Below are 21,420 nucleotides of genomic sequence, written 5' to 3' on the forward strand. Positions count from 1 at the left end.
TGTGATATGGGCCGACAGTCAGGAGTCTTATTACCAGTATGTCTATGAATCTATGATTCTTGCTGTTTTATGTCAGCGAGAGCAGCGTCTTCAAACATGAAGCAGAAACAAATGATTTTCTCTTAAATTACTTTAATTTTTTTGTGTCGACTAAAAGTAAAATTTACATGAATCCAAACATGCGCGCTCACCCTTTGACAGGCTCTTATAGTGACTCAGCGTTTTTCCATAGGAATTCCCCAGCATTGACAGCCCAGTTTAACTGTACACAGTCTGAAGCCACACACACACACACACACACGCACGCACACGCACTCACGCACACACACACACACATACACAGACATGAATAAGTTGGTCCCTTGATTCCTTCAGAGCTCGCGCTCAGACAGACGCCCTCCTGCGGACAGTCGGGGCAACTACACACACAGCGGAGACGTGCTGCGTTCAGGGACGTCTGGTTAAACTGAAGCTACCAGCTAAAGCTAACAGTGGAGCTGCTGTTCGTCGTCTGTGTGCTCTGACTCTATGTCACACAGGAAACATTGAGCTGGACTCTGCAGGCAGTGTGGCTTCAGTCCATAAATAGAGCTTTAAATAGATTTATTCTGAAAGTCTGCACTCCGTTGACTTCCTCGCACCGCCCCACCACAATAAGCATCCAATCGCGCTAAAACAACAGAAGGAAAATGATCCCTGATTATGTACACAATGACTCCCTTAACCGTTCATCGTCTGTCCTTCTCCTCCTCCTTCTCTGATAAATGCTTCACTTTATTTTGAGAAATTAGAAAAGAAGAGAAAAATGAGGTAAATCAACAGACTAACAGAGAAAAAAAAAAAAGACGGCGTGATTACAAGTGGGAGGGGTCAGTTGGATGAGGTGGGCGGAGCCAGTAGCTGTGAGGGCGTGGCCTGGCAGCCGAGTGGCGTCAGAGTGGCGGGAAACATAAGAACTTTGGCCTGCATGAAGGTGAGATCAGGTAACACCGCAATGACTTCCAGCGCCTCCTCGCTCAGGTTCTCCTCTCTCCTGGGCCTCCTGCGCTCACACACACACACACACACACACACACTCAGAGTTACACAACTACATAATCAGACTGCAGCAACTCGATGATGTGTCCGCAGCAGCTCCCAGCGTGACCTCTGACCTGGTGGACGTGCTGGTCTTCTCCATGGTGGACATGAGGCGGGCAAAGGCGTCCGCCACCCTGCTGCCCGAACCACCGGCGTCCAGCTTAGCTGTGGTCAGTTCAAAGAGCTCTGGGTCCACGCCTGAGGAGGAGGAAACAGTGTGAACGAACAAAAAAAAAAACAGATAATAAAAGACAGTTTTGAAATTGAATTTCAAACAAACAACCGATCAGAGGAGGAAGGTTCATCTGAGGAGGAACAGGAGAGGTTCAGGTACTAGATGGATCTTAAAATAGAAGAGATGTGTGAGGAGGAGCAGAAGAAGAACGGAGTGAAGAGGAACGGTGTGAGGGGGAGCTGACCTGGGATGGAGGCGGAGCTTCCACAGGCTGAATCCTCCACAGGACCAAAGAAATCCAGATTTAACAGAGACGAACCTCCACTGGCTGCAGAGCCAGGGGCGAGCGAGGTTAACAGAGAGAGAGAGAGAGAGAAAGAGAGAGAGAGCGGCGAGCAAAATTAATTTAGAGAGCGCGAGAGGAGCGAGCAAGGTTAACAGAGTGAGAGAAAGGAGCGAGCGAGGTTAACAGAGAGGAAGCGAGAGAGGGGTTAACAGGTGATTGATGTGATTGAGGTTAACAGGAGAGAAAGACAGAGGACACGGTGGTGCAGTGGTTAGATGGGGCACACTGTTCATGCTGTCATGCATTGGCTACGATTACATTTGAGTTTTAATTCACCTTTAATTCAGAATAAAAATTAATTCCACTTTGAAAAGAAAAAAAAACAACCTTCTAAGAACCCAATTCTAAATGAAAATGACTATTCTGAATTAAACTTAATTACAAATTAAGAGTCTGGTTTATTGTGATTTTAAAGCTTAATTGAATAATTCCTCGATCATGTATAACTTCATTCAGCTTTAAATTAATCCCGGTCACTCTGTGCATACCCGTTCCCTTGTTTTTTCGCGGTGACGCACAGATTCCTCGACGGCCGCCCAAAACAAGCGTTGGACTTGGTTGATCGCACGGAGGGAGCCAATCAGCACGCTGCACTTTCCACACTCATTCATGAAAGTCCTCACTAGTTTTTCCAATTCCTCCAACATCTTACACACCTCGGGGTGGGTGGGGGGGGTGGGGGAGGGGCTACAGCGGTTATAGAGGAGGGAGTCACTCACCGTCCAGGGGGTTAGTAAGGCCACTGCTGCTCCAGTCAAACTGGATGGGTGGGAGCGCCTCCTGCTGGGGCACAGAGACAGGATCACTACTGCGCCCACAGTCACAGCTCATCAAGAACCAGTGTGAAAGAAATCAAACCCAGACGGCAGCACCGGCTGACCTGGGTGGGGTCGGAGTGGGAGGAGCTGCTGTCTGCAGGAGGAGCAGCAGGAGCAGCAGCAGGAGGAGCCTGGCCGATGGAGGCAATCATCTCTGCTGCAGAAACAGGCTTCACGGGCTCTTTGGTGGGCTCCAGCATCCCCTGAAGACACACAAACACAAGTTCGACACAAAACTCCCTGAGGTGGACACACAGCATCGTGATGCAAACTGATGGAGGGAGGTTTAAAAGTGATGTAGCTTGTTAGCATGTGTTCGGTGTTCAGTGGGGCAGTGGACTCACCAGGCCAGCAGCATACATGGGCACGATGACGGGCTGCTTCTTCTGTCCCGTGAAAAGCTGCACAAACAACACAACACACACACACACACACACACACACACACACACACACACACACAACAGATGGAGAAAGAAAGAGTTAACACACTCTGGCCTGGAACATAGACTAAACAGCTGAGCTGTGTGTGTGTGTCTGTGTCTGCACGTGTCATCTTTGCACTGACAGGATGTGGATCAGTGGACTGCCTGGGTGCAACACATGTACTCACGATGTTCCTGGTGTCGATGCCGAGGCAGCAGAGCAGCGACTTGTTGCAGTGCGAGCCGCCCCACTGATATCTGAGGCCCAGCGCCTCATGGATGTCCTGAAGCTGCGTCCACACGCCACCACGCTGCGACCTGCGCGCACAGAGAAGGGGTTCACCAACTACTGCCGACCAGTTCGAACCAGCTCACATCTGATTTGTAACCAGTTTATTATTCAGACATACTCAATATTAAAGGCTGAGGACAGGCTGGACAGAACTGTTCTGAAGATTTGCGCTCACCTGTTGCATGGCGAGCTGCGCTCCTCCGGGTGTGCGTCCTGGGCTCCTGCTGGAGCCTCCAGCAGGGTCTTCAGGGTCACCACCTCCTCCTGTGCCGAGAGCTCTTCACTCTGAGGGAAGCTGTTTTGAAACAACTTCTCCAACCGGCCAGAGAGCGACACCTGCAGGAGCACCGGCACGTCACTCCAGACTGACACTGACATCCAACACACACCTTACAGCAATCAGTCCAGCCACGTCCTTCTTACCATCGCCCCATCTGTCCGCCTCCCTTCATCACTGCGTACGGGAACCTCGGCGTCCTCCTCCTCCTCCTTCAGCTCCTCCTGTGCATCGTCTGCGGGAGGAGCCACGCTCGGCTCTGTGCTGAACGCGGCCCACGACTCCCCTTCCTCCTCCTGCTGCCCTTCGAAGGCGCTCCACCCGCCGACGCCCTCGCTCCCCTCGGCCACGCTGAAATTGCCAAAGCTGTCGCTGGGAGGGAAGCTGGCGAACTTTCCTTCGCCCTCCTTCTCGTCGACCCCACTGTGGTATTTGGGGGAGTTGAAGTCACCGAAATCGTCTTCCTGCTCAGTGCTGACATCTTGCTCCGCGGGGGCAGAGCTCTTCCTCGTGCTCTGCTCTTCCTGCTGTTCAAAGTCTGCAAAGTCCTGACCGCCAAATGATCCAGCATCTCCAAAGTCCCCGAAGTCCTCATCATCTTCTGCCAGCTGGCTATCGTCGGCAGGAGTGGTCGTGTCGCCCAGCGGCGGCGGGGAGGGTGCAGAGGCCGTGGTGCTCATATCACCAAACTCCTCCAGTGCATCGGTGGACAACGGACGTCCAAACGACGTCTCCGTCTCCGTCTCGGTTTCCGTTTCATTCTCAGAGCCCTTGTCGTCCGATCGAGCCGCCTCACTGTCAGCGGGTGACAGGTCACGCTGGTCTTTGAGCTCCTCCGTCCCGTCCTGAGAGAAACATCTGTCCATGTGCTCCTGAGCAGGCGCTGTGTCGGCACCCGGGCCTCGGTCCGTGTTGCAGGAGCCGTTTGGGGTGTCGTCAGGACCAGACAAGGACACATCAGCTCCTGTTCTGTTTGTGTCTGTGACAGAGTCCTCTGAGGCTGCCTGCTGCTCCTCGGAGGGTTCGACCGCCGGCTCCCAGCTGCCCCCTGAGTCCTCCTCCTCCGTCCGACTGAGACACACCTCAGTGCCTGGAAAAACCGCAAAGTCTGCGAACTTCTCCTCCGGGCTGTCAACAGAAACGTCCACCGACTCCTGCACGGAGCTTTCTGTGATGTGACAGTGGACAGAACTCTGTGAGGAGGGACTTCCCTGGACGTCCGAGGTCATGAACCCGTTTGTAATAAGCTCCGGGCCTCCGCCGTTGCAGTCAGCAGTTTCAATGCTGCACGAGTTATTTTCCGGTCGGTCCGGAGAGCCCGAATGGACCTTTTTAATTTCAGTCCTTTCTGAGACCGTGCTGTCCGGCCGATTAGCCGGCGTCACGCCGTTAGCCTTGGACAACTCATTCCTGTGGATGTGTGTGCCGTTGGAAGTGCCGTGGCCCAACGCCGCAACGCCTCTGTTGTTGAGGAGCTCCGGTGGCGAAGTGGCGGTCAGAGCCTGAGTCTGGTTAAACGTAGTCGGCGTGTCAAACTCTGTGAAGCTGATGCTGTTGGGAACGGCAGAGAATGTGCCAAAGTCTCCAAACTCATCGTCCTCTTCCTCGGCGCCATCCTCCATGGGCGGCGGCGAGGACGAGTACATGCGGATCACATCCGGCTCCATGATTGTCCCAGAGTCAACTCGTCCGGCTAAACCTGAAACAGAGAGGATGCTGTCAGAAAACTAAAGCCTGCACAAGTACAAAGAGACCCATCAAACCAAAAAACAAAAAACAAACAAACAAAAAAAAACTGAAACTGATACCTAACACACTCAGAAAGGACGAATCAGACAAAAACACAAACTGAGTGACAACCATATGGGAGAGCTTATCTGCCCTCCAACATCTCTAGAGGAAAACTGGAATTTGATCCAACTGATGGATACTGCGGAGCAGACGTGACGGAGGAACACGCGATGGAGGCAGGTTCGGGGTGTGGCAAGAGAGACGAGGTGGCAGCAATGTGTGACTGGAAAAGCACAGTGTGCTTAGGTATAATACCAGCTGAATGCTACAGACCCTGAGGGAGCTAAAGACTAAAATTGATCTATTCCTATGAAAGTGGCCTTCTGTTTATCTCACACAAACACAATCACCCTGGTTCTTAAACCAGTAGTTAAACCGGTTTTATAGCCAGTGTGCAGCCCATGTTCAGTGGAGCCTGCAACTCTGTTCACTTTGTCAGTAGTGGGCGGGGTTTAACTGACAGAAAGCACCTGGAAAAAGGGAGGCCTATCTCACAATGTGCTGAGCTGGACTCCAGCTCAACACCAGACTCTTAAACTTTTAATGGTCATGTGATCGGAAGAGGCTCCACTTCCTGCCTGTGAGTTGGAAGGGATGATAATAACATGGCGAATCAGGAGAGAGTGTTGGAAAGAGGAACTTTGTTGTAGCAAACCTCTCCACTTATAACACGTGAACTAAAGACTTCATAACACCTGTACCAAAGACTTTTTAATACGTGACCCAAAGACTTCATAACACCTAAACTAAAGACTTCACGACGCCCGTACTCTATGTAATAACTCATAATAACATGAGATGATAGCATCAGTCAGAGGGGTAATAACATCCTAGGGAGGATAAAAGCAGGGAGTAATAACAGTAGTCAGAGGGGTAATAACATCATTCGGGGGGAGATGACAGCTGTCAGATTGGTAATAACAGCAGCCGGAGGGGTAATAACACTTGTCAGAGGGGCATTAACAGCAGTCAGTGGGGAAATGACAGCATCTGTGGTCTCTCTGAACTTTCTCTGGAACTGATGCTAACTTCAGAGCCATGCTAACTCGGCGGTCAGCCCGTGACGCGCTGACCCGGTTTGGGAGCGCCCCGTCCGGCTCGGCCCGGCGCTGACAGTCCGGGTGGGTGTTGCACAGCTAGCCGATGGATCGGATTATAGCTCCGGGACGATCCACGAACTCAGCAGCGGCCGGAGGCAGCTAAAGAAAGTACGAGGCCGACCCACTGCACTGAGACAGCCGCTAACTTAGCTTAACCGTGAAGCTGGGAGGAAGACCTGGAGCCGGGGCAGAGCTCGCGCGGCCCCGGCTCCCTGCGGGCTACGGCCGGGTTATCGTCGAGCCGGTGATGTTGTTTACAAGCAACCGACGCCGGGTAGAGGACCACGAAACTACACAGAAGTGAGAGGGCAGCTAACTGGGCTAACTGCGCAGCTAGCTCACAGCGACCACAACAAGCAGCTTTAGCTTTAGCTCCGTCATGGGGCTCCGACTGACAACGGCTGTCCGAAGGACCGAGACCGGGAGAGGGGCTGACCGTCACAGGCTGTCCGCCGATGTCCATGACCCGGGGGAGCGTCCACAGGCTGCGGGGAGGGCTGCACGGCTCGATCCGGGGCTGAAGGTTGAGTCAGCCGGCTGCTGCCTCCCTGACTCAATGTCCCAGCATGCACTGCGGTGCGCCGTACAGGTGGAACAAGTCGTTCATTTTACAAGAAACACGAAACAGTTTACCTGAAATGTACAACTATTTATTCCAGCCCCTCTTTCACACAGAATAATGTCACAGAAAATTCTTACAGCTGGTCTTTTATATGAACCAGCTTAAGTGACAGTCAGAACATTTTATCACAGCTCCTAACACTTTATCAATAAGTTACAACTATCCTCATTTCAAAAGTAGAGGAGTAAATTTACTACTTAAGCACTGACGAGTCTCATGGTGAATTCACTTGTGGTGCCTATTAACATTTAGTTGCCTTTTTAAAGCTAATGATAGCAGACAAAGGGTTACTTGGTAAAGTTAATAATGTTCACATGACTGTATAATTGTAGTGTTGCTGTGACACATTAACTGAGCGGTCAGCACTGTGTGAGTCAGTCTAACTCACTCCATAAATTAATCAGTTAGTGTACGGGAGGTGCTGTTCATGTATTTAAACTACTGACATGCAGACAGCTCTCAGAAAGTGGAGCTAACTACCATTTAAGTGCTATAATTCTAATCAAAGCCACTGTGCATGCAGGCTAATCTGACCTACAGTGGAACATGTTTCATGTTTCCTCAGTTGAGTTAGTTCAGGATTAATGAGGCTCCTCCTTCTTTAAATAGGAGTTTAGTCAAACAGTAACTGTTCCGATAATAGTCTTTGCAAATGTAAAAAAATAACAGCTGGCTTATAAACATTACACACATTCACATTTATTGAAGACTGGAGATGGCACTGCTCCAGGTAATGAAATTCTAGTGAAATACAGACCACTGCAAAACTTCAAAGTTGACAGAGAGACAGCATTTTTTACCTGTTATAAATGTAAGAGATATATTGTAAATATATGGACAGATATTGATAAATTAACTGTAAATACATGTACACTGCTTGCATGTCTCAGTGTAATCATCTGATAAACACAACTAACTTTTAAATGCTTTGTGCTTCAGAGTCTTGGTGCAGCAACAGTTCAACCTCTCCATTTGGAGAAGCAACCCTCCTGTCCACTGGGCGGCAGCACTGAGTTACTTTCTATCATGACAAGTTGTTCTCAGACTGCTCAGACTGAAGCAAACCGACTGACTCACTGCACCACCTGCTGGTTTAAGGTAGTATTTTTTATTTTGAACATAAAAAACAATCTGTAAACAAAATTCAAAGAGGTAGAGAAAATAAATTCATATATTCAAAAAGGAGTAAGAAGGTGCATGAGCTTATTAAACCTTCCCCCCCCCTTTCCAGTGATAGCACCGTTATTCAATCACATATTTATAGACAGAGTAGCATACGTAATTAATATAACTTTTAGTCCGAAAGTAACCAAAACAGTGCACCCTTTACCAATAATATCACCAAACACAACGATGTACCACCCTTCACCCTGTACCGACTTTTTTACTGTGACAGTGGCGCCCATGTGTAATCATGACTGCTCGTCATCCCTGTAAATCTTGATAATATGCAGTCTGAGCCTTTTTTTTAAACAGTCTAATGCTTGGACATTGTTTTTGTTCTTGGCTGAGTTTATTCCAAATCTTAGTTCTAAAGTTCAGATTCCTTCTGTAGTTATACCCCCCCCCCCCCCCCCCCCCCCCCAGCCCCCCTTATACAGCTTATAGCTGTGTGCATGAATGTAGCATTTTCAAATTGTACCAGATCTTGGAGTTTTAGTAGGCCGGATTTATAAGTAAGGCATTGGTGTGATCATGGAAACCTGCCTTATGAACCAGTCTGATGGTTCTTTTCTAAGTAAAGTAAAGTAAAATGTATTTATATAGCACTTTTCACAGAACAGTTGTCACAAAGTGCTTCACAGATAAAATCAAAAACAACAAAAAAGCGATAAGAAATCATAAAGAGAAATGACTGCCAAGACAGTGCAGCTGAGAAGGTCTAGAATGCCTTCTTAGACAGAAATGTTTTTAGGTGTTTTTTGAAGGTGTCCACCAAGTCCAGGGAGCGCAGGTCTGGAGGAAGCTTGTTCCAGAGGCGAGGCGCAGTGGATATGAATGAGTGGTCACCTACAGTTTTAAAACGAGTTCAGAGAACTCTCAGCAAGTTCTGATCAGAGTACCTCAGGCTTTGGGCCGAGCTGTAGGGTTTTATTAGGTCTCTGACATACATGGGAGCCTGGCCATGTCGGGCTCAGAAGGCTAGTACCAGAATTTTGAACTGGACATAGAATGCAATTGGGAGCCAGTGGAGAGATTTTAACACGTGTTGTTGTGTGGGACCTCCTGCTGGTGCTGGTCACCAGCCTCGCCACTGAGTTTTGGACGTACTGGAGACAAGCTAGCTCTTGTTGAGGCAAGTGAATAGGCTGTTGCAGTAGTCCAGTCGCGAGGATATAAATGCATGAATGATCAATTCAAGCTCGTCCTTTGATATCATGTGTCTGAGCTTAGCGAACAATTTCTTCCCAGCTGCCTTGAGTGGTGGTCTAGTGACATGGCGCTGTCCAAGATCACCCCAAGGTTCCTCAGTTTGGTTTTGGTTGGAGTGTGCACAGCGGCCGGAGTGAGGATTTCTAGGTGGCATGCCAAACTTCCACACAGTAACTCAGGACTGATCAGGCTGAGTATTACAGGACTGAGTGGACTGGGGCTAGCTGGTCAGCTTGTCAGCTTCTCTACAACATTCTAATGAATTTTTTTTCTGTCTGACAACATTTTACTAAAATGTGAACTACTGCACTCTTAGGCATTTCGTGATGTTGTTGGCATTTAATTTGAGGTGTTTTCTGTATTTGTTACCATTGTATACATACACGCACACAGGGTACTGCACCGGGTTAGGTAAACAGCAAAGAAGGTGAAACAACCTTGGGGGTGGTTAAATAAATGCATACATTCAAGGTGTGGGCTTGGGTAACAAACAGAATGTGGGCAGGTAGCAGATGATAGTCTACGTAACATGAATGGTTGTACATTTTTTAACAAATTAACATAAATGCACTGTTCTGCCTTCTTTGTGGAAAATGATTGTACAAGTGAAAACAAAGCACTTTGAATGAAATCATTGCAGAGACATTGGGTTCAATTAAATGTTGCGTCACAGGTCATTCATTGTGTGAGCAGGTGTTGGTTTCATGTGTCGGTGATCGCAGGTAACAGATCCGGTTTCGTATCAAGCTTTACAAAGCTGGATCCATGCAGGAGTCTGCAGACACACACACACACACACACACACTGGTGAAACTGGAGTAGCTAAGTTGTCATGCCGAGACTCCACTGTGTCCAGCACCAGGCCTTCTGTTGATGGTTTCTCGTGGGTAACCTGCCACTCCAAACTCTCCACCTCCCATGTGATGTCTTATGACATCAAAAAGCTCCAATCCATTTTTTCTTCTAAGTTAACTTCCTAATAACCATTTTTCCACTCCTGCATTTACAGTGTTATTTTGATCAATGAACCTGCATCTTTCATCATTCAACAATGCTTCACTTTACTTTTTTCATGCTAAAGTAGAAATACAAACTTCTTAACTTTCTCTCGCATCTGATATAAGCTCACTAATGGCGTGCAAGGTGACAGCAAACAGAATGTGACGATGCAGAATCAACCCGTAATGAGTCAACAGCCTGCATGTTGAAACAGATGAGTGAATGAGCAGCTTAATGTAAACATGTGCAGTATTTCTGGATGTTGTGCTGGATGGGTGTACCTAATAAACTGACCTCTGTGTGTGTGGGCGTGTAAGTAAAATAAAAAAAAAAACACACAACAAACAAGCAGCTACCAAACATCTCCTTTATGGTTTTAATAGACACTCAGTATAGCCACAAAAACGTCCCATCTGCAGCCGCCGGTCACGTGACAAGGTCACACGGCTGCAGCTTCCTCTCTTGTTCTCGTCCATGAACCACAAAGTCAGTCTGCACAGGAGGGCGGAGCTGAGGGGGCGGGGTCAGGGCTGCCACCTCTCCTCACACCCACAGGAATGTTAATAGCTGACACACAGCTGTTGGGCACATGTTGATGGTGACGATGATGATCGCGATGGTGGTGGGATAATTTGGCGACAAAGGCGTAAAAACGTGAATCTCCTGCCGCAAAGGCACGTGGATCGGACAGGGGGCGGGGCCAGTGGGCAGGGCCTTTAAGCGTCGTGTGGGGGTGGGGGAGGGGCTTAGTGAATCCTCTGGGTCAAAACTTGAGGGGGTGGGGCCTGTGAGGGTGGGGCATGTGGGGGCGTGGCCTACGTTTAAGCGTGTGCTTGGTTTGAAGGCTCAGAGGTTCACTGGACTGAGCTGTTTGACTGACATAAGGAGTGGGCGAGTTGGACGCTGAGTGTGGTCAGTAGGGGCGGGGCTTAACACCCTCAGCGTGATGCCTCTGCCCCCCTCCCTCCCTCCCTCCCTCCCTCTCTGTGGGGTAAGGGGGTCCGGGGCCTCAGCAGCAGCCTCCAGACGAGGTGTTGACGGGCTTGCTCTGGATCTTGACATTGGACTTGTCAGAGGCCCCGGCCGTGGCCCCAGGGCCCATCCTCTTCTTGATCTCTGCCGCCATGGTCATGAAGGCCTGCTCCACGTTGGTGGCGCTCTTTGCACTCGTCTCCAAGAAGGGAATCCCAAGATTATCAGCAAACTCCTGCAAGCGCACACACCAGAGATGACTACTGAGGCTTTGTTGTAGTTCTGTGGCAGCTGTGCATTGGCTGTGTAATAGTTTTTTAGCAGTAGTGTTGGAGTTGTGTTACCTTGGCCGTTGTGTAGTCCACCACCTTCTTTGTTGTCAGGTCACTCTTGTTGCCAACCAGCAGCTTGTTGACATTCTCACTGGCGTAACGATCGATTTCCTGAAGCCACTGTTTGACGTTGTTGAAGGACTCCTGAGGAGGAGCAGGACATGAAAAATAAAGAAGTTTATTAATGCATTCAACCATCCTAATCTTAGTGTACATGAACCACACAGATGAACAACAGCGAGCGGCCACAGTACAGCATGAGGGAGCTTCTGGGGTCAAGGATCAAGCTCAGGGTCACAGTGGTGACCGGTTGGTTTGACCCTGCTCACATCTGATGAGGTTTTGAGAGTCAGATTGTCTTGTAAAAATACTGCTGTAACTGATGGAAGTGACAGATGTGTGATGGATGTATGATGGGGAAGTGCTGACCTGATCAGTCACGTCGTACACTACAATGATACCATGAGCTCCTCTGTAGTAGCTGGATGTGATGGTGCGGAAGCGTTCCTGACCAGCCGTGTCCCACTGAAGACAGAGCACAAAGGTCAAAGGTTGTAAAAGTGCAACAGATGGGATTCGAAACAGCTGTGTGAGGTGGCTCCTTACAATCTGCAGCTTGATGGTCTTCCCGTCCAGCTCGATGGTCCTGATCTTGAAATCCACTCCGATGGTGCTGATGTAGCTCTCTGTGTAGGTGTCATCCTGGGAATCGAACACACACTCGGACAGCTGCAGGTCAACAGCACTCACAAAGCCTAACATAACCACAACCAACGACACACTTACCGCAAACCGCAGGAGGAGGCACGACTTCCCCACACCTGAGTCACCGATCAGTAGCAGTTTGAACAAGTAATCACTGTGAGAAGAAAACACGGCAGATCATCAAAGGGTCCAGCCATTCGTCTCACACACACAATCAAACACAGAGTGAGGAATAGACACACAAAGTCAGACAAATACACACAGTGAGACAGAAAAGGAAGGAAGGGAAGGACACACACACACAATGAGTGAGACGCGCCCTGACGGACACACATTAATAATTCTTCCTCTGTGTGTCAGGGGTGCTGAAACCGAATCTAGGCCCAATGTAAACCCAAACCGAACTCTGCCTTAAACTCCAGTGTGAGCGGGATTAAATCCTGGAGTAAATCCCACTGTAAACACAGCAGTCTCATGATGTGACGCGTTAGCTCCCAGCTAGCCCGTCGCCAGGCGGCAGTGCTAACATTAAAGTGTCGGGGAGCGGCCACATATCGGCAGGAGACGGTGAGTCAGCGGCACGGTAAAGCGGCTCGGTGCGGCTCCGGACGTGTCAGCGGGCCGGAGTGACGATGTGAAAACCGGGCGGCTCGACGCTCGCGGCCGCGGACAAAGCAGCTGACTGTCCGTCAGGCTAGCTGCAGTTAGCTTAGCTTCCCCGGCTGAGCTGACAGGTCGCCAAATGACATTCAAACTAGCACTTACTATTCCGGATTCATCGTCGACTCCTACTGACAGAGTGTGTTTACAGTGAAAGCAGCTGGAGGTGGTTACAGGTGGAATCAAACTCGCGTCAAAATCCCGAAAAACAACCGATTTTGTTGAGAATTTGTAGAAGTGATCGCCGCAGCCACAACAGCAAAACACAAGCAAATATGGCTGCCTACCCGGAAACGCCGCACCAAGGGACTTCTGGGTAATGGAGTCATGCGTGCGTGTGTTCGTGTACGTGCGTGTTTGCGCAACAATATATGTGTGTGTGTGTGTGTGTGTGTGTGTGTGTGTGTGTGTGTGTGTGTGTGTGTGTGTGCGCGCGCGCGCGCGCGTGTGTAAACATTGTGATTATGTACACAAAATATGTTTATGTGTGTGTTGTGGGTACAGGAAGAGAGATGCTTCAAATACTTGATAAATGGCGATTAGCATTATTATTATTATTATTATTATTATTATTATTATTATTATTATTATTATTATTATTATTATTATGTGGTGATGGCACGTGACTCTGCGGTCCTCCGGGTCTGACGTCACCCACGCCGCTCTGCCGCTCGCACTGAAGCCAACATGGAGTGAGAAGCGATGGGGCTGGTCGGGGACCATCCTCACCGACACCAGTGCACCGTGATCGGTCAGCGCGTCCCTGCCCTGTCCGCAGCGGCAGAAGGAGGAGCAGGGAGAAAAAGGGCGGCGGAGGAGGAGGAGGAGGAGGAGGGGGTGCAGGTTTTGCGGCTCTTTGGATGCGCTCCGCTGATTGAGCAGTGAGAGGAGGAGGACATTTATCCGAGTATCCAGGTATCACACGGCGGGATTACAGAACCGAGCAGGGAGCGGCAGAGACTGGAGCCGCCGCTCCCGCCGCTCCCGCCGCTCCTGCCTCCTCTCTCTGCCGCTCCCGTTTCCTCTGCTGTTCTTGTGAAGAAAACATGAAGACACCGCGCCGCTTCGCTGCGGCGGACACGCATCATAGCAGGCGGTGAAGCGAAAAAACATGACCGAGGACACGCGTCCAGACGAGTGAGTACCACACGCACGCGCGCGCACACACAAGCACATACTGTGAGCAGCCACACAGATCACATGTCTCATATGTTGCCGTGAAGGAGTCCTCCTCCACCACCTCCTTCTCACCCTCTTCCTCCTCCTCCTGAGAGTCGGGGGGGTTATTTGAGGTCGGGGAGGAGTGTGTGAAGCCTCCTGCAGGAGTCAGATGAGGCTCTGGAGGCAGATGGAGGAGGAGATGTTGGCTCCCGCAGGAGGTCAGAAGGAGGTCATCATCACCTTCATGATGAAGATGACAAAGACGATGAGCTTGCTGATGATGGTGATCTTGATGATGAAGATGGGCTAATCTTCAATCTTTGTGTTGTGGTGGCCTCTGTGTTTCTGTCCCCGTGCCCCCCCCCCTTGCAGAGACAGCTACATGGTGCGAGTCAAAGCCGTGGTGATGACCCGAGACGAGTCGAGCGGCGGCTGGCTGGCTCAGGACGGATGTCTCAGCAGAGTGAGCGTGTGCAGACTGCTGCCAGGAGGACAGCCTGGACGCTACGTCTTCTTCATCTACGCGGAGCGGCTCACAGACAGACAGGTCTGTCCTCTGCAGGCTGACACACGCCATCATGGTGTGGTTTTCAAAAGTGTCGCCATGGTGACCGCCTGTTGTTTCCTCACAGGTGATCCTGGAGTGTTTCCTGAAGAAGGACCTCGTCTACACCAAGGCCACGCCCACTTTCCATCACTGGAAGGTGGACAACAGGAAATGCGGTCTGACGTTCCAGAGTCCGGCGGACGCCCGGGCCTTCGACCGCGGGGTGAGGCGGGCTCTGGAGGACTTGACGGAAGGTGAAGACCTCAGCCGACACGTTTTTCGGACGTGCTGACATGAGACCAGGACCTTGTGATCACTGCGAGTCTCTGTCTGCTCCCCAGGATCCACCACATCCTCGTCCACGCTGCAGAACGAAGCCGAGCTGGGAGACGACGACGTCTTCACGGTGAGGACCAGACGCCAGTGTTCTCCACCTTGAGAGTGTGTGTGTTTGTGTTTTTGGTGATGAGTGTGGTTCACTGTGCTGTCCCGTTTGGTTCCTTCCCCTTCAGATGACTGACAGCTCCTCCAGCTCGTCTCAGAGGAGAGAGAACGCCACGCACTCTGTGGCCCCGCCCACCTTTTGTGACGCTCGCCGGCACCACTGCGTTCTGGGACATTTCTACGAGCAGCACCGCCCTTCAGATCACAGCTTTCTAGAACAGGTGAGTGTGTTTTGCACAATCATATCCCCTCAACACAGCGATAGAAATGTTCGCGCTAGCTTGGATGATTCTGAGAGTTCGGTTGTCTTAGAATGTTCTTCTCAGTGATCTCTGTGCATTCCTGTTTTTGTTTGTGTATTTTGAATGTTGTTGGTATGTTTTGTTCTCTGAATGCTCTCAAGATATTCTTTGTTTGTTTGCTGCTCTCTCTGCCTGGTTTGTGTGTTATTTCAAAGTAATAAAGCATACCTTGAAGAAGCTGCTCTCTGCATTCACCCATCCTCTTAGTTAACCTTAACCCTCGAGGCATTACCTTTTTTTTGAGAAAAGTAAAAAATATTCATTGCCATTTGTCGAGAGCTTTAGGGTTCCTAATACTGCATCGATAACGAAAGTGTCTCCCCTCTTTGTATCCCAGAGATTGGAAGAGTTGGGTATCCTCTTGAGTGAAGTTTCATCTTTTCTTGCCATTACAACCTGCATGCACAAAAACCCGGCAGGCACAATCATCATGTCAGTTGGATTAAAACCCAACAGTACCACGTCTGTGATCTGATTCGGTTTTGATACCGTGCCATGAGTCCAGCAAATCCACTCCAGGCTGGGCAGGAGACATGGATACACGACAGTGTAGAGACCAGGACGGTTGACCAGTCATGTCATTTCACTACACGCAGAGTGGTTTCCCAGTCTTCTCTGTGTAGACGATGGAGATGAGGGTCGAGCTTTGAACCTGTAGCTTCCCATCTCAGGCCTGGTTGTCGAACCTGGAGACCACCGTTGCCGTATGTTCAAAGCGTTCTTACCATATTTCGAGGGTGTTCTTTCTGTGTTTGTGCAGGTGGTACACATGTTTCCACGCCACGTCAGCTTCCAGGTGGCGGAGCCGGAAATCGTACGCATAAACGGGAGAGAGCGTGCCTGGCTCACCGGCTATGAGGACTACCGCCACGCCGGCTCCACCCGTCACAAGGTGGCCACACCCCTCGACCCCGACACCCGACTGCCAACCAAGCACGAGTGCGGCTGCTTGTACCCGCTCGGCCGGGACGGGAAGCCCCGCCGCCCGCAGCCCGGCGGCGGCGGCGGCGGCTGCTGCACGGCGGTGCTGACGGAGCAGCCGAGGCGGAAGGCGGACGGCTCGCGCTCGCTCTGCGTCTACTGTCAGAACGTGTTCGAGCACGAGGAGAACGGGCGCGGCCGCTGCCAGGAGGCGCCCGACCCCGTGCAGACGTGCATCCGGCGCGTCAGCTTCCTGTGGTGCGCCGACAGCCTGCTGTACCACTGCATGTCCGACCCGGAGGGCGACTTCTCCGACCCCTGCTCCTGTGACACCGGCGATGAGCGCTTCTGCCTCCGCTGGGCGGCGCTGTTGGCGCTGTCGCTGCTGGCGCCCTGCATGTGCTGCTACGCCCCCCTCAGGGCGTGTCACCGCTGCGGCGTGGCGTGCCGCTGCTGCGGCGGGAAGCACAAAGCGGCGGCCTGACGGCGTCCCGCGGGGAACCTTTGTGTAGTCGGTGTGGTTTTGTGTTGCTGATCAAAGTTTCTAGAGAAATCTAAAATGTCAATATACAAATATAAACTTTATATTTTTACAATCTGTTTTGTGTCTTTTTTTCAGAGGCTTCAGAAAGTTGGTTGTATTTTTGAAGCCAAGACTTATACAAAAAAATGGGTGTGTGAGTATGAGTGCAGTTTTATTTTGAAAATCTTGATATTTCCTTTAATCTCTGCTCAGATTTATTTGGGAAAAGCCTCCTCTTCCGGCTGCACTTCTTTCCAGTCTCATTTTCTTTAATGCGTCTCAGCCTAAAGAAGCAGGCGTTGCTGCAGAATTTCTTGGATCGGGAGAAAAATCCGAAGAATGAGACAACTGAGGACTTCAAGGCTCCCGCCAGTCTCCCAGTGAATTCCCATTGTAATGCTGTAATAAATTATGGCTTCGACAGATGATTCAAATGCTCCTAATCCACGTGCTGACCGGCCGAAGACATGAAACCCTCAAAACTGGTTCGCCACATCGAGACTCCACACAAGAATTTGAAGGTTTGAAGGGAAGAAAAAAAACACAGACAGAAACTAGTATTTAAAGCCACCACTTCATCAAATAGTGAGTTTAGTTTTGCTGTTTAAATTTCAATTTATCAGAAAGCGCATCACATTAAACCAGATGGACAGCTAGATATATGATCCTGTGCTGTGTGTGACCTCCCCTTATTCACCTTCCTATGGCACTTCAGTTCTGTCCGCGGTGCAAATAAGGCTGAAGATACTAGGAATGTATGAATTTTATAGATTTTAACACAACTGCATTTGATCACACGTTTGTCTTCTTCATTGAGATGTTTCATACTAAAATATCACCACGTCAGTGAATGGGACTGCATCATTGCACTTCCACCAGCAGGGGGCAGCCTTCACTTCCATTCACAAACATGGCTTCTTTTTATTTTGGAACATAGAATAATCTATTTAACCTGATTCTCAGTTGCTCTTCAAGACCGAGATGAGACAAATCCAAAGAGTGGCGACTGAAAGATGCATGAACAGGTTTGAATTTAGACTGAAATAAAAGGAACTCGTGATGAGAATCAACTTTATTGGTTTATGGGATTTGTGAAAACAGGAAAGAAACCCCAGTATGTGTAACTGGTTTGAAAACGTAAGACTGAACTGTTTAACTCCTACTTAACAGTAGAAAACACACCAAGGATCTACAATGCTACACTGAGTTTCCACTGCAAGTTCAGCTGAGGAGCAACAGCCCACATCATCCATCTGCTCAGTGTGAGAGACGGCGCCTCCTGCAGGTCACACAGAGGGTATTAAAAACATCTCGGAGACGGGGAGCGGTGAGGAGCTTAGCTGAGGTTTCCACATGTCTCCACTGTCTCTGTCCTCAGCTCACCGCTGTAAAATGTTCAGGCTGCAGCTTCAGAGTGTCCAACACACAATCACTTCCTCCTCATCCCAAGCTGCCGGTTCGACTCCAGCCTGGTGCAGCCTGCAGCCTCTGCCTTCTCCTCTCCATCGCCTGCTGCTTTTTCATCTGGATCTCTGCATCCGAACACCTCAGAGACGCTGAAACACACACATATAACACAGGACTGTGAAACGCACATGGCAGAATTAGAGATACACATGTGACTGTGAATTGCTTCCTGTTTCTCACCTGTGTTGGTAACCGTGGAAACTGGGTTGTTTGGCTTCTTGAAGGAGAACCGGTCTTTGTGTGTGCTTGTTGGGAACCCATCGTTCCTCCTGGGAGTCTCCAACCTGCCGAATCCTGAAACCTCCTGCTTGAACCTGACAGGTTCACCAGCGGTACTCCAATGCACAGGGGCCCCGGTGGGAACGGGGCCTCTGGAGGAGGCGTAGTTCGTACAGGTAGTGTCTGCTTTAGGCTTATTGAAGGGCGTGTGTGGAGCCGCTCTCTGGTTGGACGCAGGGACATTGGAGTCGACCTGCCTCTCCAGGTCTTCGCACAGTTGGCACAGCAAATCGTCGTCTTCAGCGTCGTCCCAAAGAGGCTCGGCCGAGAACAGAGCGTCCAGGTCGTCCAGCAGAAAGTCTCTGGTGGTGAACGGCGGCTCTGAGCGGCGGTCCGGTCCCTGGCTCACCCCACAGTCTGACTCAACCCTTGCTCCTGGACTCACATTTTCCTTGTTTGCTGCTGTTTGGACCAATCTGAGAGCAGAAGCCGAGTCTGAGCTGCAGCCCGGTACCCGGCTCAGCCTCCCTGTGCCGGCTGCTGATTGGTGGAGTTTGACAGGGGACGAGTTCTGATGCCTCACCTGTCCAGTTCGAGGGATTGGCTTCTGGGTGGAGCTATCGATCGGAGCTAGAAACATCTCTGGATTATGAGCCAGCTCCAAAACCAAAGAGTCGTTAAACAAGTGGTCGTTTTCCCAGTCGTCCTGGATTTCAGCACCATGCGAGGCGGTGCTGGTGGGGAGGGGTTTAACATCAACAGCACTGGGTCCGACCTGTGACGGCTGACTGAGCCGTCCGCTCAGGTGTTGCGTCGGTCCATCAAACAGGAAGTCCAGATCGTCAACCTCGGTGGGATGCACGGCGGTCTGATGATTCGTGGACTCCAACGCAGCATCAGTGAGGAGCTCCGGGCTCAGCGGGGGTTCGGGGGCATCGGGTCGGAACATGGTGAGGTCAAACTGTTTAGCGAGTCTCAGCAAATCATCCACCACAGTCCGTCTGACAAAAAGAAAAAAAAAAAAAAGAACAAAAAAATGAATGAAGGCTCAGAGGTCAGCGTCACACTCTGCAGACATTGTCTTACACATTGTCCAACCTGTGATTTCCAAACTAGGCTGTGAAAGCATCTTCGCCATCCCTCTTAATAAAACCTCAGGTGTAACAGAACTATTCTACTGTGATCTGTTTCTACATCAATGTGGAAACGTTTCACTGTAATCACATAGAAACTTTCTGCTGAGTCAGCATCAAGTTCCTTTAAACTGATAAAAAAGCTCAGAAACATGAAGGAAAGTTGAGGTTTGTCCACTATCAGCTGTTTCTTGTTGCTGTCACTCAGGAATTGAGCATGGGTCTCCTGTGAGAACAAGCCTGCTCTCAGTGCTCCCTCCTCGTTCTTCAGCAGGTGCAGTTGGGCTCTGATGGAAGCTGACTCAGCTCTACTTCAGCAACTTTCCAATTTTCTGACATTCGTGTATCACTCACCGTGGAGACTTCCTGGGTTTCGGAGCCTGAAGGTCTGGCGTGCAGGGGATGGTGGCGCTGTCCCCAATCCACTGCTGCAGGGTGGGCTCAGGTACTGCCGGCCTGCCATGCTTCAGAGGGGTAACACAAGAGGTCAAAGGTCAGCTGTGCCTGGGGTATTCAGATGTTTCTGAGGGGAGATGAAGCGCTGCTGACCTTCGGTGCGATCCTGCTTACAATCTCTGAGATGTCCACTCCTCTTGCCACGTGGTTTTTGCCCCGATTGCCTGAAACAGAATCGCAGGTGATCTTGAAACAACAGCAGAGATACAAGGCGGTCACATGAACAGCACATCAGCTACCTGATCGGCGTGGAGACGGCGATGTGGCATCCCACACAATGTCCTGCTGACAATCCGGGTCCTGCTGAGGAGACTCGGCTGTTCTGCATCGAGGCAGTCGAGACGGGGTCCGAAACTCTGCAACTGAACACACAAACAAGACTCAATAGATTCAAACATTAGATGATCACTGGATTTATTGAACTATTGTAATTACTTTTTATTATGGTTTACAAATAACTGCTTAAGAAGTCTTCAAATTATTTGAATTGCTGACAAGAGTACTGACAGGATCTAGCAGGAGAGATCAAATAAATCCATTATTAGCTTCTCTTCACTGGCTTCTAGTGAGATTGAGAATAGAATTTGAAATCTTTTTTGTTAAACTGGTTTAGACTGCACGCGCGCGCGCACACACACACACACGCACACAGTGTAGTTCGTTCGTAACTTCCAATATTCCTCATGAATCCGTTGCGCTGTGAAAATACTTTCTGTGATTGTCAAATAGCTCCATGAGAAAACATGAACTGTCTTGTGTTTTCATGGAGTGTGGTGTCTGTGGGACTGGTCCTCACCGGGCCGCGGAGGCTCCGGCTCCGCCGCCTGAGACATCCTGAAGCTCCGGCTCAGGCGGCTCGCTCGAGACCGCGCACACCGGCGCTCCGGTGGTAAAGCTCCGCTCATGCTGCGCGGCGGCGGCTCCCAGGTCAGGGTTTAGCTGGTGGTTTAGCTCAGAGTCCGCCAAGGATTTGAACGTCCCGCCATGTTGTCTCCTACCCACAATTCAGTGCGGCGGTGCGTTCAAGTGTCGTAAATATGCGTCAGGAAATGCGACTTTTGAACGTAGGTTCGATGCACGCTAACAAACGCATACAAATAAATGTTGTGAAGGAGGAGGAGGAGGAGGAGGAGAGAGGGTGAGTGTGTGTAGCCTGTGTGTGTGTATATGTGTGTGTGTAGGGTGAGTGCAAAGAAGAGTCAGTTATAGTGGTTATAACACACTTGTCTTGTTTTCAGATTTATTGACAAATTTCACAGTTGTAACAAACACAAACAGCTC

At 50.1% G+C, this 21,420-nt stretch overlaps 4 protein-coding genes across 8 annotated transcripts; 1 reads left to right on the forward strand and 3 right to left on the reverse strand.

Moving 5' to 3' along the window:
- Nucleotides 1-121: 121 nt before the first annotated feature.
- On the reverse strand, nucleotides 122-6,867 carry LOC115385465 (aftiphilin-like). Of its 4 annotated transcripts, none has more exons than XM_030087481.1 (10): nucleotides 6,740-6,867; nucleotides 3,559-5,111; nucleotides 3,311-3,471; nucleotides 3,032-3,161; nucleotides 2,764-2,820; nucleotides 2,482-2,622; nucleotides 2,321-2,381; nucleotides 1,500-1,583; nucleotides 1,155-1,278; nucleotides 122-1,042 (listed from the first exon to the last, which is right to left on the reverse strand). In XM_030087481.1, the coding sequence occupies exons 2-10, from the start codon at nucleotides 5,077-5,079 to the stop codon at nucleotides 871-873; spliced, it is 2,451 nt and encodes an 816-aa protein (XP_029943341.1). In that variant the 5' UTR covers nucleotides 5,080-5,111; nucleotides 6,740-6,867; the 3' UTR covers nucleotides 122-870. The 4 variants fall into 4 exon arrangements, with proteins under 4 accessions (XP_029943341.1, XP_029943340.1, XP_029943343.1 ...); XM_030087480.1 differs by having other exon boundaries at nucleotides 2,321-2,384; XM_030087483.1 differs by lacking the exon at nucleotides 1,500-1,583.
- A 3,783-nt stretch (nucleotides 6,868-10,650) lies between these two features.
- On the reverse strand, nucleotides 10,651-13,254 carry LOC115385468 (ras-related protein ORAB-1). 2 transcript variants are annotated; one of them, XM_030087487.1, is made up of 6 exons: nucleotides 13,072-13,252; nucleotides 12,388-12,460; nucleotides 12,208-12,303; nucleotides 12,031-12,126; nucleotides 11,614-11,745; nucleotides 10,651-11,504 (listed from the first exon to the last, which is right to left on the reverse strand). In XM_030087487.1, exons 1-6 carry the CDS (start codon nucleotides 13,083-13,085, stop codon nucleotides 11,307-11,309), a joined length of 609 nt encoding a protein of 202 aa, XP_029943347.1. In that variant the 5' UTR covers nucleotides 13,086-13,252; the 3' UTR covers nucleotides 10,651-11,306. The 2 variants fall into 2 exon arrangements, with proteins under 2 accessions (XP_029943347.1, XP_029943346.1); XM_030087486.1 differs by having other exon boundaries at nucleotides 12,031-12,303; nucleotides 13,072-13,254.
- A 538-nt stretch (nucleotides 13,255-13,792) lies between these two features.
- On the forward strand, nucleotides 13,793-16,885 carry LOC115385467 (sprouty-related, EVH1 domain-containing protein 2-like). Its single transcript, XM_030087484.1, has 6 exons — nucleotides 13,793-14,103; nucleotides 14,500-14,674; nucleotides 14,760-14,928; nucleotides 15,016-15,080; nucleotides 15,187-15,339; nucleotides 16,181-16,885. Exons 1-6 carry the CDS (start codon nucleotides 14,078-14,080, stop codon nucleotides 16,823-16,825), a joined length of 1,233 nt encoding a protein of 410 aa, XP_029943344.1. The 5' UTR covers nucleotides 13,793-14,077; the 3' UTR covers nucleotides 16,826-16,885.
- A 1,096-nt stretch (nucleotides 16,886-17,981) lies between these two features.
- On the reverse strand, nucleotides 17,982-20,371 carry LOC115385462 (uncharacterized). Its single transcript, XM_030087476.1, has 5 exons — nucleotides 20,359-20,371; nucleotides 20,233-20,303; nucleotides 20,038-20,147; nucleotides 18,512-19,551; nucleotides 17,982-18,420 (listed from the first exon to the last, which is right to left on the reverse strand). Exons 1-5 carry the CDS (start codon nucleotides 20,369-20,371, stop codon nucleotides 18,305-18,307), a joined length of 1,350 nt encoding a protein of 449 aa, XP_029943336.1. The 3' UTR covers nucleotides 17,982-18,304.
- Nucleotides 20,372-21,420: the final 1,049 nt, after the last annotated feature.

Source organism: Salarias fasciatus, unplaced genomic scaffold, assembly GCF_902148845.1.
Source record: "Salarias fasciatus unplaced genomic scaffold, fSalaFa1.1, whole genome shotgun sequence".
Taxonomy (NCBI): domain Eukaryota; kingdom Metazoa; phylum Chordata; class Actinopteri; order Blenniiformes; family Blenniidae; genus Salarias; species Salarias fasciatus.

Bases quoted from the DNA above. Each gene is read 5' to 3' on its own strand.
- LOC115385462 (XM_030087476.1), bottom strand. The intron at 20,148-20,232 runs GTCAGCAGCGCT...ACCCCTCTGAAG, and splicing joins TAAGCAGGATCGCACCGAAG to CATGGCAGGCCGGCAGTACC. The intron at 18,421-18,511 runs GTGAGAAACAGG...TGTGTGTTTCAG, and splicing joins TTCCACGGTTACCAACACAG to CGTCTCTGAGGTGTTCGGAT.
- LOC115385465 (XM_030087480.1), bottom strand. From the start codon at position 5,079: ATGGAGCCGGATGTGATCCGCATGTACTCGTCCTCGCCGCCGCCCATG. The intron at 3,472-3,558 runs GTAAGAAGGACG...GTGCTCCTGCAG, and splicing joins GGCGGACAGATGGGGCGATG to GTGTCGCTCTCTGGCCGGTT. The intron at 1,043-1,154 runs GTCAGAGGTCAC...GTGTGAGCGCAG, and splicing joins AAGACCAGCACGTCCACCAG to GAGGCCCAGGAGAGAGGAGA.
- LOC115385467 (XM_030087484.1), top strand. From the start codon at position 14,078: ATGACCGAGGACACGCGTCCAGACGA. The intron at 14,929-15,015 runs GTGAAGACCTCA...TCTGCTCCCCAG, and splicing joins TCTGGAGGACTTGACGGAAG to GATCCACCACATCCTCGTCC. The intron at 15,081-15,186 runs GTGAGGACCAGA...CTTCCCCTTCAG, and splicing joins GAGACGACGACGTCTTCACG to ATGACTGACAGCTCCTCCAG.
- LOC115385468 (XM_030087486.1), bottom strand. The intron at 12,304-12,387 runs GTAAGTGTGTCG...TTCGATTCCCAG, and splicing joins GCCTCCTCCTGCGGTTTGCG to GATGACACCTACACAGAGAG. The intron at 11,505-11,613 runs GTAACACAACTC...GTGCGCTTGCAG, and splicing joins TGGACTACACAACGGCCAAG to GAGTTTGCTGATAATCTTGG.